Genomic DNA, 17,700 nt, shown 5'->3' on the forward strand with positions numbered 1-17,700 from the left:
ACTAAAAAATTTTACTCATCTTTACAAGACTCAACTAAGAAATTAAAAATTTAAAAGGAATAATTATATTTTAAAATACGCTGGAAACTGATAATGTAATTTAACTATTTTAACGCGTTTTATAGTTGGATCATAAAATAATTAGAGATAACATTTCTTTTATGATTTGACAACATTGTAAAGTAAGTATTTGATTTGAGCTGATGGATGATGCGCGATAGTGACGTGATCGGCGAACGACAATCTGTGCATTTTTCCGCAATAATTGCGCGTGTCGCTATAGGTATATACTCATACTCATAATATAATAGTTCCGCGTATATGTAGCAGAAGACATTGCTTACCTAACCTAACAAGTCATTTTTGATCAAATAACAATACCGCACCAAACAGCTGTATTGCGCATAAGTATATAAGTACCTCGTAGAATTGGTTTGGGGCATTCAATAACGAAGATGAGATTATATTATTGCGCAAGATTTTCATTATATTCTTAAGGTTGGTACTAGTGATAAGAAAGAGTATTTATCAGTATTAAAGTAATGAGAAAACGTGGAAAACTATTTAGACTTAGACTATAAACAGCAAGTGACAAATAAAGGATCTTATACTAACAGATAAGCTATCCAAAATGTTTCGGAATTCACATACTCTGGTTAAATTTTATTGGAAACATCAGTTAAACAATCATTTTAGATCCAGCTCAAGCATTTTTACAAGATGTGGTTCATCATTTCATCAAGACAGGAACTCTGAAAATAAAAGATACTCTGTTTATTCTGCTCTGTCTCTATCTTTTGTAGGAGCACTTTCTTATTATCTATACAAAGATGAAATAAAAAATTATCTGATTGAAAATCATCAAGTTCAAGCTCTGAGGAAAGAAGCAGTACAGTAAGTATCCGTAATATTTACAATATTTGATAATTCTAAAATTAGTCAATGCTTATACTTTATATCTGATTTTTTCTTCTTTTAAAGGGAAGAAATTTCCTGTGGAATCAGGCGAAAGGACCTTCCAACATACTCATCCGAAGAGGTCAGCCAGCATGACAATCCTAACAATGGCATCTGGGTTTCTTACAAAGAAGGTGTTTACAATATCACAGATTTTGTTACAAAGCATCCTGGTGGTCAGAATAAAATTATGATGGCAGCTGGTGGTTCCATAGATCCATTTTGGATGGTGTTTGCCAATCATAATAAATCAGAAATCTTAGAACTTCTAGAATCAATGAGAATTGGTAACCTAAGGAGTGAAGATGTGTATAAAAAGACTGCTGATACGTTTGATCCATATGCTCTAGAACCAGTTCGAAGCAAGGTGAATTACTCTTCAATTTTTTGATGAATTTTTATCAGTAGTCAATATAATTTAATTCTATAATTAATGACGATTCAAACATTTTATTAGATACTCAAAGTTAATGGCAAACAGCCTTTCTGTGCTGAACCTCCACCACCGCTGCTGGTGAAAAATTTCAAAACTCCAAAAGATGTGTTTTATGTGAGAAACCATCTACCTGTGCCTATAATTGATATTGAAAATTATGAGCTTGAATTAGCCGTTGAGGATGACACCATAAAAACTTTAACACTCGAGGATATTAAAAAATATCCAAAGTACACAGTTACAAGTGCTATTATGTGTGGGGGAAATAGGAGATCAGAGATGGCAGATGCCAAACCTTTAAGAGGATTGAGTTGGAGTGTTGGGGCTATTGGCAATGCTAGTTGGTCTGGTGCACGTTTATGTGATGTCCTAAATGGATTAGGTATTTTTGCACCATTGGCTTCTTCTTTTTCTTTGCGAATTAATAAATATAGTCCATATCATAATCCTGTTTGCTTCTAGGTGTCAAGGAGGAAGATTACAATCATGTTCAATTTGAGGGAATGGACTTAGATCCATCAGGAATACCTTACGGAGCAAGTATACCAATCAGTAAAGCCTTTGATCCCAGGGCTGATGTTCTGCTGGCCTATGAAATGAATGAAGAAGAGATTTCTTTGGATCATGGCTATCCTATAAGAGTCATAGTTCCAGGAGTTGTAGGTGCTAGAAATGTCAAATGGTGTAATAAAATTATCTTTTCAAAAGATGAGAGTCCCTCTCAGTTTCAACAGAACGATTATAAGGGCTTCTCACCCAGTATTGATTGGGATAATGTAGATTTCAAAACAGCTCCTGCAATCCAGGAATTGCCTGTTACTTCAGCTATCTGTATTCCCCAAAGAGGTGAACGGATAACTGTTGACAAGAATGGCACAATACCAGTCAAAGGTATTATATTATCATTTGTATTTTATAATTGATGCAGTTGACTGGAAAATTAATAATCCATGTATTTTTTAATTTAAGGCTATGCATGGTCTGGAAGTGGTAAAAAAATCATCAGAGTAGATGTCACAGTTGATCAAGGAGAAACATGGCACATTGCTAAGCTTGTAGCTCAAGATCCTGATGCAAAGGAAGGTAGACATTATGCCTGGACTCTTTGGAGCCTTGATTTACCTGTTGATAAAACAAAAGGTTCTGTGGAAATCTGGGTAAAAGCTGTGGACTCAGCTTACAATACTCAGCCAGAGAGTTTTAAAAATATTTGGAACTTGAGAGGCTTTCTCTGCAATGCTTATCACAGAGTGAAAGTTGATCTTGTTTGAAGTATTTTGTTTGAAGTAATTATCTTATCTTGGTGATAGGAAAAATTACCGAGATAATTTTTGATAATGATGTTATTATTTTGAATGGTTTTTAATGTTATATTTTTACCAAGACTTAGATAAAATTACGGTGGTCGCGTTCATTGTGATTTATTCGTATTAGGTATAGCAATAGTTTTGGGCTAAATAAGTGAAAGATGTAAACTCTTAACAGATATAGATATGTACTATGATAAGTCTTAAAGGAAAAACTGAAATCTTGGTGCTATGTTATATTAGCGATATGTGATAAAATCTTAAATATCAAGACTGCACTTTAGAATACTTTATATAAAATTTGTAAATATATCGCGTGAGAAATGTACAATTTTTAAAATACTTTATACAACAAATACTCTGTCAATTATTAATTAATTTTTTTGAAAGAATGGTCTCTAAGAAATATTGATGTGAGATTGCTTACTTGTTTACAAACACCAAATTTGTGGAATTGTTAAGGTTTTAAAATTTTTTTAGTTTTTATATAAACCTAAGACAATGTTATTATTTTACCAATAATTTTATTCATCAATTACCTCTGCACATGTACTCATCTGTCCAATACTTATGAAATAAGAACAAGCAACGTCCAAGATATTACCTCTGATCAAAATATTATTATATTTCGATGGTGTAAAGCTGTGAAATAAAATATTTGTTTATTTACAAAATGCATCTTTTTCATTTATGAAATTCATTTTTCCCGCCAAAAGATTAACCCATATAGTTATAAATACTATAGTTGGTATACTCAAGTACTTTAATATTTCATATTCCGCACGAAATCGCATTTCGACGTTGACGACTGAGAGAGTCTTTCAAAATATCGCAGCACCGACCAGTTCGAATTAATGAAACGTTGTGGAACAGTAATCACTAAAAATAGTATAAGTTATAGTAAGATTCCTATTAACGAATATTCATTGCACCCACAAGACTAACGATTGTTTTATTGGCATAATAGTATACATACCTTACATCCCCCGAAATCGCATCACTCCATAATCGATTCGAACCCCAACCGTCAAATGGCCAAGGCAGAGAACCGTCGCCTGATAGAAGCCTTATGGGAGTTGGACAATATCCTCGCCGCGAACATCTGGCGCGAGGCTACTTCCAAAAACTTCGCCGAATCGTCCAAAGCTCGACAAGAAGGTAACGAACTCTTCACCGACCGGAGCAGTCACGACGCCGCGAAACACGTAGAAATCCTCCGGCTGTACTCTCGTAGTGTCGCGTATGCTCCCACCGGTTCGGAAGAACTCGGTTTGGCATATGGCAACAGGTCGGCGGCGTTGATGCACCTCGGAAAGTATCAGGCGGCTTTGGAGGATATAGACAGGGCTATCCAGTTGCCGGTTAGCGAATTGCACGTCGTCAAGTATGTTGTTCGAAAGGTGAGTCCTATACGTGTGTTTCTTATTCGTCCAATCGATTATTGCCTATGTATTTTAATATTCGCGTATAATTTTCTGTTTTAAAAGGTCGAGTGCGAGGCGGAACTGGGCCTCGAAGACGCCAGAGGCACCTGCGAGGAGGCAAAGGTGTTGCTAGAGGAGATCGAGGTCAGCGACAAGCTCAAGAAGGATATGGTGGTCAAACTGGTCAGCTCCATCGTGAAGCTGGAAAAAAAGCTATTCAGTCCTCCCGAGCCGTCGAAAAAGCTCCAATTCTTAGGTAAACAGCATCAACCCTAATTTCAATATATTCTCCTCCATGGACACTTTATCCACTCATCTACAATAACATTCCAGAAAACACCTCTGAGCCATCCGACTCTCCGGGAATAATCTCAAATCTCCTCAGCATAAGCTACAATCCAAGCCGCATAAAACAAGGTCGCCACCTGACAGTCACTCGCGACGTGGGTCCGGGCGAGGCTCTCTACGCGTCCAGCCCTTACGTCGTCTGCCCAATCGAGACGCGTATCTACAACAACTGCTCGCACTGCTTGAGTTTCGCCTGGGCGTGTATTCCCTGCGACAGTTGTGTTTACGCGATGTACTGCTCGGAACGCTGCAAAAACGAAGCGAAGGATCTGTATCACGATATCGAATGTAAGGTCATCGGAAGGTCGTGGAAAGTTTACGAGACTATGAACGCCGGGAGACTGATGAGCATGAAGATGCTCGTTATGGCGATCAGAGAAGCCGGGGGGCTCGAGGAGCTGAAGAAACATGTTGAGGAGATCGACGCGTGCAGAGGTGGAGTAAACAAGCATCTGTTTGTGAGATTCTGAATAATTAATGCGTGTAGCTATACTGTGTATGACGGAAATAGAGGTTGCATATATACTTGTTGAGTCGTGCGATGCGCTCGTCAATCTTTCAGTAGACATAGGCTTTTTATAAGTATCCGAATCTATAAATATGTTACGTACTAATTATTGCATTTTGCGACGACAGATACTCGAAGGCGTGGGTTTTCCAACGATCAGACTGTCTTCCTCAAAAACTTCAAAGCCGCTTACAGTTTGCTAAGCAACGCTAGAAAAAGATCCGACAAGGAACAGAACGCTATATCGAGAGATTCGGCTGTGCTGCTGCATTTTCTGGCCAGATACACGCCGATATTTAAGAGTTATTTCGATCACGACAAGAAGGCATTGGCCAGAAACGACGACGCGCTCTTCGTCGGTAGACTTCTGTCGCACTATCAACACGTTGTAATCACCAATGCAGTGATGGTAAATATAATGTTTATGAGTTTTCTATACAATCTTATGGAAAAAATAATGCATTTATATCATCGTAAATTTATACAGGTGAGAGACCTGTATACGGAATCGACGACTGACTGGTCCTGGAAGCCTCCGAAAGAGGAAAACGGCACAGGTCTGTATCTCACGCCGTTTCTGAGTCTCATAAACCACAGTTGTTATCCGAACGTCGCCAGATGCGAGATGGAAGATCGTAGGACTGTTTTGTTCTCGACTCGTCCCATCGCCAAAGGCGAACAGGTACGTAGTGCGCCCATAGTCATTTCGAGGTATCTTTGTGCATGCAAGTGCAATGAAATGAACTTCTGCGAGTAGATATACCTCTGCTATGGACCTCATTACTACGACATGATAAAGAGCTTGAGGCATGAACTGCTGGAGCGTTTTCACTTCACCTGCGATTGCATAGCGTGCGAGAACGAGTGGCCGCTTTTCTTGATTATGATAAGCAGTGGACTTGTAAGTATAATATGATCTTGTTTCCTTATATACTTTCGGAACCTCGAAAGTAAATTTTATTCTTGTAGACGTATAAACCCGTGACGGAGACCGAATTCAAAGCTACATCTCGAGCTCTAGAAAACTGTGACGTTATAGTTAAAGCATTGGAAGAAGGAAACTGCACGTGCGATTTGGATGCTCTAAGAGACTTAGCTTATGCCATCGTGTTGGTATTGAAGCATTGCAAACTGCCCAACTGGAGAATAGCCAGTCTCTCAGCATTGATGATTACACTTTTTAACAATTTGTACGGCTACGTAATCGGCGTCCCCGCCAAGTGCTAAGCGTTCAAACTAGAGCTTCGCATTTCCCGATTCTTCCTCGAAATAATTCACAAGCCTACATTTAGCGCAGCTAACAAGAGGAAAAAAAGAGGCAAACAAGTATGCGGCGCGCATGGACAAGAATCAAGAGCACCATCAGCGATCAATTCTCGGTCGGATTTCCTCAACTTATATATAGCAGGCCAGTAGTGCAGGTTTGTCTTTAGACTACTGGCGACGCGCTGCTTTGATGAATAATATAATAGCTCGATCGCGATTCCCAGACTCGCACGTGCATATAAGCCACCACATCTATATGTATACATTTTCGCAGTGTAAGGTACGTCAATCACCCGCGTGAGCGTTCGCATACATAGCTCGGCTAAAAGCTCCGAGGAATTTTTTATTTTCGCGAGATCGATCAATCCGCTCGTTAAATGTCATCTTCCTCGTTACGTGTCATCGACGAATTTTCTCTCATGTTAAGCAGACACGCAAGAGTATACATACTACACTTACGCAGCAGCTTTTACACAAACATCACGCATAGTCAAGAGTTGCGTTCACCTGCAGACCGGATATTCAATTCACGACAAAAGGATAGGACGAGCGCGATATCCTTTTACCGGCGACGAAAGGGTCGTCTTTCCATGCATACACATACACACTCGCGCCGCAGGAGCATTCGGGTCAGTAGGGCAGCGGCAAGCGCATATCAAAGCCAAGTAAAACGCAATCCAGCGGCTAGCGCAAAAGAACGATAAAATCCTGATGCCATATACTGCCGCGCCTCGTTCCATTATACATATATAGACATTATAACATACACACATTATAGAGAAAGAGAAAGAGAGAGAGGAAGCGTTTTATCGATCGAGCGCTCTAGCTAGCTCGCGCGGCAAATATTCGAAATTCAAAGTTCCCGCGGCGGGAAAATTGGGCCACGCGATTTTCGCCTGCCGTCGCCGCCTGCATCCCCTCTTCTCGCTGTCTCTCTCTCTCTCTCTCTCTCTCTCTCTTTGCTTGCGCAGTTTGGCCTCGGTCTCGCGGGCGCGCGCGAGAGGGAAAACACACGGTAGTAGCTAGCTAGCACACTCTAGTCGTCGTCGGGTTTCGCTCGCAGCGCGCACCGCACCGCCGCTTCTCTCGCGCATATTATAGTGTGTATACCTATAGACATGCATTAGGCTCGCTACTCGCAGGCCGTATGTGTGTATTATATATACAACTCTCGCCGTAGTGCTGCTCGTAGTAAGTACGACACGACAGTCGGGTCGCGCGCCTGCATAATACCGCACGCGCAGTGAGTGGGCTCTCTCTCTCTCTCTCTCGCGCGCGCGCGGCGGCAGCTGCTCTTTCTTCTCGTTTTTCTATTGTGTATACGTATGTCTCTTGTATATACGGAGTACACATATTGTATATGGACGCGCTGATTTTTCGCCGAGTGCAGTGTATACACGTACAATATACGCGGAAGAGTTGATCTCTCATCAGTCGCGGAGAGATGCACACGTGATATTATTTGAATAGCAGCAGTGCAGAGAGAAAAAATTACGCGAGTGAGCTGGAAGAAAGAACAAAACAAGTGCGCTGTGATAGTTGTTTGTATATGACAGTGTGCAATCCGTTGTGCAGTGCAGCAGCTGAGCTGAAGCAGGAGTCGAGAGGCTGTGCAGCTGCATCGGGGAAATGCCGAGGAGCAGCCTGCGACATGCGTGCCTTAGCGTAGCGAACAGCGTCGTCCGATTAGTCGGTGAGTTTCTGACAGCTACCCTCTTGCCTTTGCCTCGATTAACCTACTCGAGCCCCGGATGCTGTGCTCCTGGAGCCTGCTCTCTGCTCGTGCATATATATAGCTATATGTGTCAACGACAGATTTGAGGTTAGGTTAGGTCCTCGCGCGCTCTCTCTCTCACACCATGGTGTATATACATATACACGCAGTGTGCGTGCGTCGGTGTATATAGGTACTTACCGTAGCCCGATGCTGCTGCTGCAGTGTTTTGATTTTTGTTTACATGCGAGGCAGAGCGCGCTTATGTAGGATACATGACGATCGGATTCTGGGAAACTAACGTGTGTGCCTTGCGCGCGCGAGTCGATAACCTGGATTCCCGGACGTGTGTGAGCAGGGCTGGGCTTGAATGGGCTGTGTGTTATATGTGATGATGCTTTTTGCATTTTCATATCAGACTGTCGAAGTTTTTTAAGCGAGGGACTCCAGGCCTCTCTGTAAATTGCATACTCCAGTTCCGCGCTAGGGGCATTTATAGAACACAAGAGGCTTCTCTCATCAGTTCTGATATTTGCGTTTTATGTAACACATCTCGTAAGCGTCCGCAAATAGTTACAGCCGTATCGTTCATTCATCGCCTGAACAAAATATCGAATATCACACGCGCAGTCGATGTAAGCGCAAATCAGTGCCGAGAACAGCCGATTCGACAGTCGACGCACGTTGCGCTTCAGAGCTTCTTCTAATCTCGTATGTGTGTGCATTACTGTGCGGCGCGATATCGCGCATAAATTTCTAATGTATTATCGAGCGGCATGTCCGCGCATTATTTCGAAACGACCGGTGTGTTTATGCGCGTGCGTCTGTACTTACGTCTTGATGTTAAATATCGCGCGTATCAATGCGACGTGAATATTTTATCGAACCTCGACGATGTGTTTATAGTGCGACAAATTGTTCAAGTTATAATATGTTACGGCGATTACAAGCGCAGGTTACGAAACCAAGTTTATTAGCCTGGGACACACACACAGAAAGAAGATAATTGCGTGTAATCAGTGCGCGCGGCGTTGTTTATTATGCTGTTACATGAGAGAGAAAGAGGAAAAATTGTTTATACGAGGACGAATCGTATTCGAAAGAAACAATTACACGCGCTCGAGAGATAAACTTGGAAGCGCGTCTGGAGACTATAAATTTTTGAAAGACACGTTCTCGCGTGAACTTTCGCCTGTGCTGATCAATTCCGAACTTTCTTCTCTCCTCTCCTGCGTGTGCTTACCCCGCGTGTATGTATATGTACTCATAACTTGGCGCGACCCCGTCGAGAACATCTTGTGACGCGACCTCAGCTACTTATTGAATTTCAGCACGAATGTATAATACACGAGCCGTACGTCTGTCATAGTTATGAGATGAGACGCGATTGTACATTTACGAGCAATTAGACGCATAAAGCGACAGATTTGTCAGCTTGTTAGATCTCGCGCTTAAAAAAAAACGAGAATTTCAGATTGCAGTGGGATAGGAAAAAAAATAACACAAAAGGAAGGCGACGCAGAGCCATTGTTTTTGCCGAGATTGATTCCCGTGTCCGTTAAACTCGACTACTTGTTGCATAATGCAGAGCTTTTGTACGTAGCTCAGCTGTGCGGGTCTACACGTCACGCGCGTTCCGTTCGATTTCTTACGGCTAAGCAGTACTTATAGGCTAGTTCTTTCGGGCGACGCGTAAATCTAAAGGTCCGTATGAGTCAGGGGACAGTAATTACGGTTCTTTCTCTGTGTCCCGGCGTAAATGAATTTTTAATGCCTCCGTAAAGCTTTTACGGGCAAATTAGCTTGCGTATCGTAATTTTTCGTAAGTGGTCAATGCGTATAGAAGAATAAAAAAAATACAGGCATCAACTGCGAAAAAAAGTTGTCGCCGTCGAGGACTTGCTCATAGTGTTTACGCTCGGCTTCTTAATGTTGTACCCCCTCGCTTATAAATTCTCCTCGGGTATTTGCGCCGTACGACTGCACCGCGACGCATTACAACAGTGCATTGTAAAGTTCCAGTCGTACAATACTTATCCTCCTCTCTCCAGAGTGAAATTAAAAGGAAAGAAAAAAGAAAATAATAAATGGATTGGAAGCTTCCACAGTAGTATCAATCATCGTCCACGATGACAAGGATAGCGTGTGTGCAGATATAAAAGACAGCAAAACGCGTGCGTATCATGAAAGAACTATAGGAACGAATTCATCGGTAACGCTACGGGACGTCTCTCTCTCTCTCTCTCTCTCTCTCTCTCTCTCTCTCTCTCTCGCACACGCGAAAAGAGAAAGAGCGCGATGAGAGCGTATAATATAATAACGAAGCGCGCGGCGAGAGACGAACAAATGACTTGTGCGGGCGGGACTATCGAGTTATTTTTGTGTGAAAACGAGGGCGGAACATAGGCTACGCTGTACAGCTGATACGAAACTGTCTCGGGAAATCTCCGTCTCTCTGTGTTTGTACAAAAAAAAAAAAAAATTATAGAGATTCTATGTCGAGTTCGACGTTGTATCGAATCAATTTGCGGTCATCAATCCTGGCCGCTCATCTTTTTCTCGTAATTTCCTGATACAGGGGGGAGTGATAGCAAGCGAGAGAGAGAGAAGGTATAACACAGAGAGAACAAAAAAAAAGTAGAGCGGAAGTTCCGAAAGCTCCGGCTGCTTCTTGCCCTTAATGCTGATTGAAATAGGCGCGGACTCGTCTGCGATTACTTTCGTTCATTCCGATGTTATGATTTTACCTTGTAAACCTATGTAATAACAATAAATATAGCTGCGATGATCTTCGTGTCTAAATTCAAGGAAGCTCTCTTAATCAGGCGCACCGAAAATAGACGTAATTATAAAAGTTACCACATAGATAAGACTCGCTACTCATACATCATAAATTTAATAAGCTACGCTGAAAGGAATGAGCGATATAGAGAGAGAATGTTAAGGCATCGCGCCGCTGCAATTTCCAAGCGAATTAGCCGTCGTCGCCTTCGAGACTCGCGTGCGCGCGCGATACGCTGTATACTGCTGAAGCGCGCGACACAATTAACCTGATGGCGTCGAAGGGCTGCACCTCCGCAATCTCTATCCAACTCGTACACGGCAGCTTCTCTTCTGCACACTCATCCTCCTCGACGACGATTGACGTTTATTTACTGTTTTGCTACTATACTACACACAAAGATATGGACAGGCACACGCCCAAAACAATCATCGGCAGCCATCACCTCTCGCGATTCTTACTGTGTACACAGCACACGGGGTGTGGCGTATACATCCTTCCTCTTCTACTTCCGTGCGCGCGCGGCCTACGTGTATAAAAGCCTCTCCGACAAATTGCCGGCGGCGGCACACGCGAGGCTGCAGTAACGTCGCCGTCGACGATTGATAAAAAAAAAAAGAAGGGCTGGATTTTTCGATTGTCTCTAGGTATACTCCTTGTGTTGTTATTGCTAGACGCTAGGCGAGGTCCGATATATGGGTCACGCTCTGTGATGTCATCGCCGTCGAGTTTTGTATCTTGGATGGACTAATAATAAACGCGCGCGCGCGACACAGGATTCATAACGATGATCCACGACGAAAAAAAAGCGGAGGGACGGCTCTGAGAATTCAGAAAAATTTTCCGCGCCTCGATACACACAGGCGCGGCGCGTGTCTGAGAAAAAAAAAGACGGATGACGCCGTTTTAATTAAGTCGTCCCCGGCACACGCGACGCTTGCGCCTCGCTCCATTAATAATCGAAAAATGATTTTACACGCCGCGGCTCCGCATGCAAATTACGTAGGAGAATTGAATGATCATCGCGTTTCTCACGCGAAGTGATTTTAAAAAATTCAAATGGACACACAACACGTATACTCTCGAGAGAGGGGCAAGACAAGCGCATCGCGCAAACGAGCCTGTCGACCTCCTTTCTTCGGATAGGTGTATTGTAGAGGTGCACACGCCTGGTCGTATATATTTCGCGAGGATAATTATCCGGAGGCAAAGAGAGCGAGAAAGACATTAATAGCAGCTTAGAGTTTGAAGTCTCCGGGGGAACGTCTCTCGGCGCCGACACGACGAGAGTTATCGGCGATACGGACTGTTGGTTTTGTTTGATCAGGGTATGTGCGCCCCGCGTGATTCCGTAGCTCTCCTGAGGGGAATACAACGTAATGTTTTCATTTCTTTGGAAAATTTTCAGTGTGAATCCTCTCGAAAATAGAGCGAATAATCGAAGCGCAAACTCTCAATTAACTCATATGTATACAAACAACCTCGTCAATCTTTCAGGAAAAGCCCTAAACGTCGGGGCTGGGTGGGCAACCCTATCAACCGATAATTACGTTTATCTCTCCTCCATATCCGACGAAACACACCCAGACTCACCTGCTTGCAATCTACTCTTCTCTCTTCCAAATGGACTATAATACACATACACTCGTGCCGTGTAATTCTTATCGAATCCGTGGGTAGGGCTGTCAACCCCATGGCAAATAAAGGGACGGCTTGTGCGCGCCAATTAAGCTCGGCTGTTTTTACTCTCTCTCTCTTATTCGATGCCTATTTCTCTCAAGGCTTCTAATGGCTTTTTTCCACACACACACACACACATCCGACACGCTTGGAAATCGATGATTTCGCGCGATAGCATCGAGCCCATGACGGTATGACGGATCGGGTCGATACGTGCCAACTGAGAGAGAGAGAGAGAGAGAGAGAGAGAGAGAGCGGCTCAATGGGCCAATCAGACGCGAAAATTGCAGGCTTTGATTGACGCTCGTTACGTTATTCGCGCGGAAAGACTCTATAAATAAACTCCTACATCGTATAAATGCACGCGGTTACCCTTTTTTTCGTTGATATACTCTTGCCTGTCCAAAAAAAAACCATCCTCCCCACCATCCTCTCCGTATATATCCTTATCTCTTGGCACGTATTACCTGCGCTCTCGCATACCGCATACCATCTCGTCTGCGCGTATGTGTATTATACCGTGAGCGCGAAACGAGAACGCGGGGGAGTTAAGCTCGTCGCTCTCTGCGAAATCTGCGGCGGCGGTCTAATGGGCCGGCTTTTCGAGACTCTCCGCACTCGCGCTCGTTCGCTTGGCCAGCGAGCGCGTGTATATTTCCGATGGAATTTCGCGTGTGAGAGTTTAATTTTACCCCGAGCAGATCGTTGATTGGATTATCGATACGTTATATATAGCGTTTTTCCGCGGTGATTCGATCAATCTCAGTGTATATACGCTCTCTTTAATCCAATTAAACCGCGTCTGTTTGTAGTAATCCGAAGCTTTTAGACATTGAGAGAGAGTTTCATCAGAGAGCAGCCGACGTTTTCACGCGAGAAATAGTCGATATTGGCTATACTCGAAGCTAAACGAATAACACGTGTAATTTTCCAGAAAAAGAGTCGGAAGGACTTTGCTTGACATAATTTGGCTCGAGTCTCGGCGACTTGTGCATTGAATTTTACACAACAACTCCAGTCCTTTTTCCGCACGAGGTCCGTTCCGAGAAAGCCAAATCGATTTCCCTCCGTTGCACACAGCACCACATCCCATCAAATCCGCGGGCCGTTCGCGCGATTAATCATTATCGGTGTTCGATCGGACGCCGATGTGAAAAATTGAATTTCTATACCTCCTACCCATCGGTCCTTCCAATCTGATTGGAATTTTTCATGCCTCTCGCTCTCTGTTATTGTAACATATATATGTATAGATCGTACAAAATCGGCATAATGGATGTCGCACTTATCGATGCTGTATAATATAAGCGCGACACGCAACGTCGAATAGCTCGGTGCTGGATTATTTATGATTCGAGAACATTTAAAAAAAAAATCCACTGTATTGCGCGCCGCTGCAGATCAGCGTTATCGGCGCATTATTTAAACACACATTCGACGTGCGCGGGAGGATCGATAGGGCAGTTAATACACACCTATATGCGGAGAGAGTTTGTAATTATTATACGGGCTATCTTTTGCAGGCCGATATAAAAGCGTTACAGTATATATAATGCAGCTCGACATCGATCGCTCTCGGCGCACACAATCACACGCACTTTTAAATCGTCCCTATACACGCATAAGATCGCGCGCGCGAGCGTCTCGTCCCGGAAAATTTCGAGTACGTTATATACACAGCTATCGTAAAGCGACAAAATCAAGGAAAACAGCGGCACTCGTTAACCGCGACTCGGTATAAGCTCCTTTCGTGCACATGACACGACACACGATACAGTGTACAGTATACAGCGCGAAAAAAGAAAGACAGAGATCCTAGAGGGTCGACTGCGCGCCGACGTGGCGCGCGCGCATCACACGTCGTCGTCATCCCTCGCGCGAGAGACGACCGAGTGTACGAAGGGTTAGAGGTGGTAACGTAGCGGTAGTAGAGCGACACGACGACGACGGCGAGGACGAGTAGTGGTAGTTCGCGTGTAGTTGCGGAAAATTCGCCGGATTCACTGACGGCGAGTCATGCTAGAGAAGCCAACGGGCTGGTCGAGAGGAACGGCAAAAGGACTGCTGCTGCTCCTACGAGGACTCGGCTGATACGCGTCGATGTAGTGAGTTGTAAAACCTTCGCTGTAATCATTTTTACGAGCTCTGCCAAGTGCGCGCCTTTTTTTTCGCGACTGTCGGCCTTGAATTTTTTGTTTTTACATTGTGTACGTTCTACTCCGACGCGCGGTGAGTTGTGCGAAGGAGGTCGATTTTGAAACTAATAATAATAATAAAATAATTATAATAACAAACATCGCACGACAATCGCAAGAAAGGCACAGCTAAATCCGTCTCCGCGAGCCGGCGGTGCAGCGTACGCACGTGGCGTATGCTATCGCGTTGACTCATCTCTCTCTCTCTCTCTCTCTCTCTCTCTCTCTTTCTCTCGTAGCTCCTACACCGGCCGTCGCGGAAAGCGAGAGGGAGAGAAGAATCAGAAAATTCGGTCAGTCGCCCGGCGAAACTATATTCGGAGCTTTTCGCAATTATCGGAGCGACGGCCGAGGCGCGCGAGCTTTTTTCGAGAGCTTTTATCCGCGGAGAGCGAGACGAGCGTTTAATTGAGCCGACGCCGCGCGAGTGTCTGTATCCGTTTCCGATGAATATTCATGGAGATTGTATGATGTAACTGCGCTGATGCTTATTAGCATTAATTATACCCGCGACGCCTGCTGTCTGATGTCAGCGCGACGGATTTATACGCAGTTTGTTTTTTTTCGCTATTCGTAGAGAAAGAAAATAGCCAAGCTCTGCCGATTCTTCATTTATTCACGAGTGCTAGTGGCACGTGGAGGTGTATCTCATCGGGTAATCGAAATCACGCATAGAGCGGTTAGGAGATGAGCGACGATAAGGGACTGCATGTGTTATTGTCCGCTTTTCGAAGGCTGCGCAGCCTCGGCCTTGTCGGCGATCAATTTTCGCCTTTTTCGCGTACTACTGCACCGATATTACACGGAGATCGGCGGCGCTGCGGTTATGGATTTTACTTTTAAAGCCGTGTGTTACACTCGATGCTATACTGCAGAACGTGTGTATCGTCGGTTATCGACTCGTCACAGATAAAGACTCGTTTCCAACAATACTGGTATTTCCTCAAACCTATTTACGGTGAATAATGCCTCGCGCACTATCGCGCAGAAAAAAAGAAACGAGTTTACACATTCCGAATCGTCGGTTATATATTACTTAAAAAAGGAAAGTCTCGCGACGAAATCGTCGGCGTCGATGCGTGAAACTCTGTCGAGCGCGCGGTTTCACCTGCAGCAGCTTCGATATCCCGCGTCGAACTGTACAGGCATCGGCATCGCCACGAATTATTATTGTCGTCATTTCTGTCTCTGTCCCGGCTTATCTGGCTCTTATCGTCGGGACGGATTGTTACGATCCTCGACGGACTGATAAGCCGTGCAGTCGAATGTTAAAGAATTTCTGCTGTCTGTATGATACACGCGTCAGTGTGCTTTTTCGGCCCATGCTGGCAGGTCGTGTGTGTGAAAGTGTGCTTTGTGCGGGTTTCTGTATATATTTCGCTGAGGCAAAAACTAGTTAATTAACCGGAAATTAACTTTTCGAATTTTAATTCCTCTTTCGCTATTTTCAAAAAGTCCGCGGTATTATACCGTTCCATGTTTTCCTTGCCGCAAAAACGACAGCAGTGCAAACGGTGAATCACCGGCTCGTAAAGGCGCTTCTATGATTCACGCGGGTGCGCGCAGATATGTCATTAGCCGAGCCTAAACGCGACTTGCTCTCCTATGACATAATCCCAGCACAGGATGTCTCGCGCCAACAGTCCGATCGACAACTACGGAACGTTTTCGGTAAGAACATAAAATATCCACGCGGAGAGAGTCATTTGTAGCAAACGCGACGCGGACTAATCTGTACTGGACCGCGGCTACCGCGTGTCCCCTCCGGAGGCTATGCGACGCATCACAGCCTCGGCCCAAATTCGATCGCGTGCACTGAGCGCGATATACGCGCGCTTTACGGATAGGTGCGTCGACGCTCTGCAGTGTAGAGTGCACTGAGAGAGCGATTGATGCTCCGAAAATTTGTCCTAATTACCTAGAGCCTTGATGGCTCTCTTGCGTTGCGGAGCATCTCTCGCGTGAAAAATATACATCGAGCGCGGTACGAGAGCTGCGATCGATTCCCTTCGATATATTCGCGCAGCGCTTGAATAAGTAAAGACGCGACGCCTCTGTGTGCGCGTACTGTATATAGATGCATGTCCGTCGTCGCTTCTTCAAATCCCCAATAGTACATAAGAGAGATGTTTGCGATGGATATACGAACGCCTGTAATGACCGAGTTTATGGTGTAGACGCGCGGCGCGTCTTTAATTACGAAAGTGGGACAGACGAGAGAGGCGTTTATACGATGACACGTCGGGGACGTCGAAATTATTAACGTCGAGCCTCGTCAAATCCGGTTTAAACTTAATGGTGTTACGCTGAATTAAGAGATTAGTACTAATCGTCGAAGCCGCGCTGAGTATTGTGTCTCGTATATATATAGCAGCCGTTTTGGCTGTATACGATGTGTCGATTACGACCGATCGTCCCGCGATAAAGGGTATACATATGCCAGAGCAATTACTTAAAGTTTCATGTTTATATACCCTCCAAGTTGGCTCCGGTGTGTTACACGCTGTGCATTAATCATGATATTGACCACACCGCACAGGTGACACGGTATAGATTCGACGCCGTTTATAGCTTATTTGAGAATTTTCCGCTAGGAAAAAAATAATCAAACGATAAAAAAAAACAACAACAACAACAACACCGAATGAATTATAGGCCCCGGCACCGGAGATGCAGTCGTCGTCGCGGGGTTCTGCGGCTGGTCAGCGTCAGCCGCAGAGTCCCGGGCCCATGCGGCCCTTCACGCCGCCGGACCTCTCCTCCATCCCGCACATGGACGAGGCGTCCCAGCAGTTGGGCGACAGGTCCCATAACGGCGAAACGACGACACAGGCCGCCGAGGAGCAGCCAACCTCCGGGCCCTACATCGTCGGCAGTCCCATCGATCTCGGGGCCATCGACAACGTCGACAGTATCAATCTGAGACTCGGCCCGCTGCAGAGGAGGTCGACCAAGAGGAAGAACAGAAGCGCCGCGGCCGGTGAGCAGCAACACATCGAGCTCCAGGAGTCGGTCAACGATCAGTCGCCCACCAGCACCGGTCTGCCAGGTGATTTGGCTCTCTTGCTCCCGTAAACTCGCTT

The 17,700-nt window shown here is 44.6% G+C and overlaps 3 protein-coding genes across 17 annotated transcripts in view; all 3 read left to right on the top strand.

The window, feature by feature from the left end:
- Positions 1 to 328: 328 nt before the first annotated feature.
- On the top strand, positions 329 to 3,215 carry LOC100116078 (probable sulfite oxidase, mitochondrial). 2 transcript variants are annotated; one of them, XM_008214816.4, is made up of 6 exons: positions 329 to 498; positions 569 to 894; positions 982 to 1,324; positions 1,415 to 1,775; positions 1,856 to 2,284; positions 2,363 to 3,215. In XM_008214816.4, exons 2-6 carry the CDS (start codon positions 632 to 634, stop codon positions 2,662 to 2,664), a joined length of 1,698 nt encoding a protein of 565 aa, XP_008213038.1. In that variant the 5' UTR covers positions 329 to 498; positions 569 to 631; the 3' UTR covers positions 2,665 to 3,215. The 2 variants fall into 2 exon arrangements, with proteins under 2 accessions (XP_008213038.1, XP_032454035.1); XM_032598144.1 differs by having other exon boundaries at positions 697 to 894.
- Positions 3,216 to 3,706: 491 nt separating this feature from the next.
- LOC100678810 (SET and MYND domain-containing protein 4-like) lies at positions 3,707 to 6,495 on the top strand. Its single transcript, XM_008214814.3, has 7 exons — positions 3,707 to 4,100; positions 4,188 to 4,380; positions 4,458 to 4,907; positions 5,109 to 5,389; positions 5,468 to 5,662; positions 5,738 to 5,881; positions 5,950 to 6,495. Exons 1-7 carry the CDS (start codon positions 3,732 to 3,734, stop codon positions 6,205 to 6,207), a joined length of 1,890 nt encoding a protein of 629 aa, XP_008213036.1. The 5' UTR covers positions 3,707 to 3,731; the 3' UTR covers positions 6,208 to 6,495.
- Positions 6,496 to 6,610: 115 nt separating this feature from the next.
- Positions 6,611 to 17,700, top strand: part of LOC100115967 (probable phospholipid-transporting ATPase IA) — a 31,299-nt gene continuing 20,209 nt past the window's right edge. For 11 of the 14 annotated variants that reach the window (XR_001729538.3, XM_016988290.3, XM_016988288.3 and 8 more), the window contains exons 1-2: positions 14,955 to 16,288; positions 17,273 to 17,666. Coding sequence is in view for 13 of the 14 variants with exons in the window: in XM_016988290.3 (XP_016843779.1) it covers positions 16,244 to 16,288; positions 17,273 to 17,666 (439 nt within the window). In the remaining variant the exon portion in view is untranslated. Of the gene's footprint in view, positions 7,940 to 14,251; positions 14,528 to 14,954; positions 16,289 to 17,272; positions 17,667 to 17,700 lie in introns of those variants that run through there. The other 3 variants (XM_031922266.1, XM_031922267.1, XM_031922272.1) reach the window with 3 other exon arrangements.

This window comes from Nasonia vitripennis, chromosome 1 (assembly GCF_009193385.2).
Source record: "Nasonia vitripennis strain AsymCx chromosome 1, Nvit_psr_1.1, whole genome shotgun sequence".
NCBI lineage: Eukaryota > Metazoa > Arthropoda > Insecta > Hymenoptera > Pteromalidae > Nasonia > Nasonia vitripennis.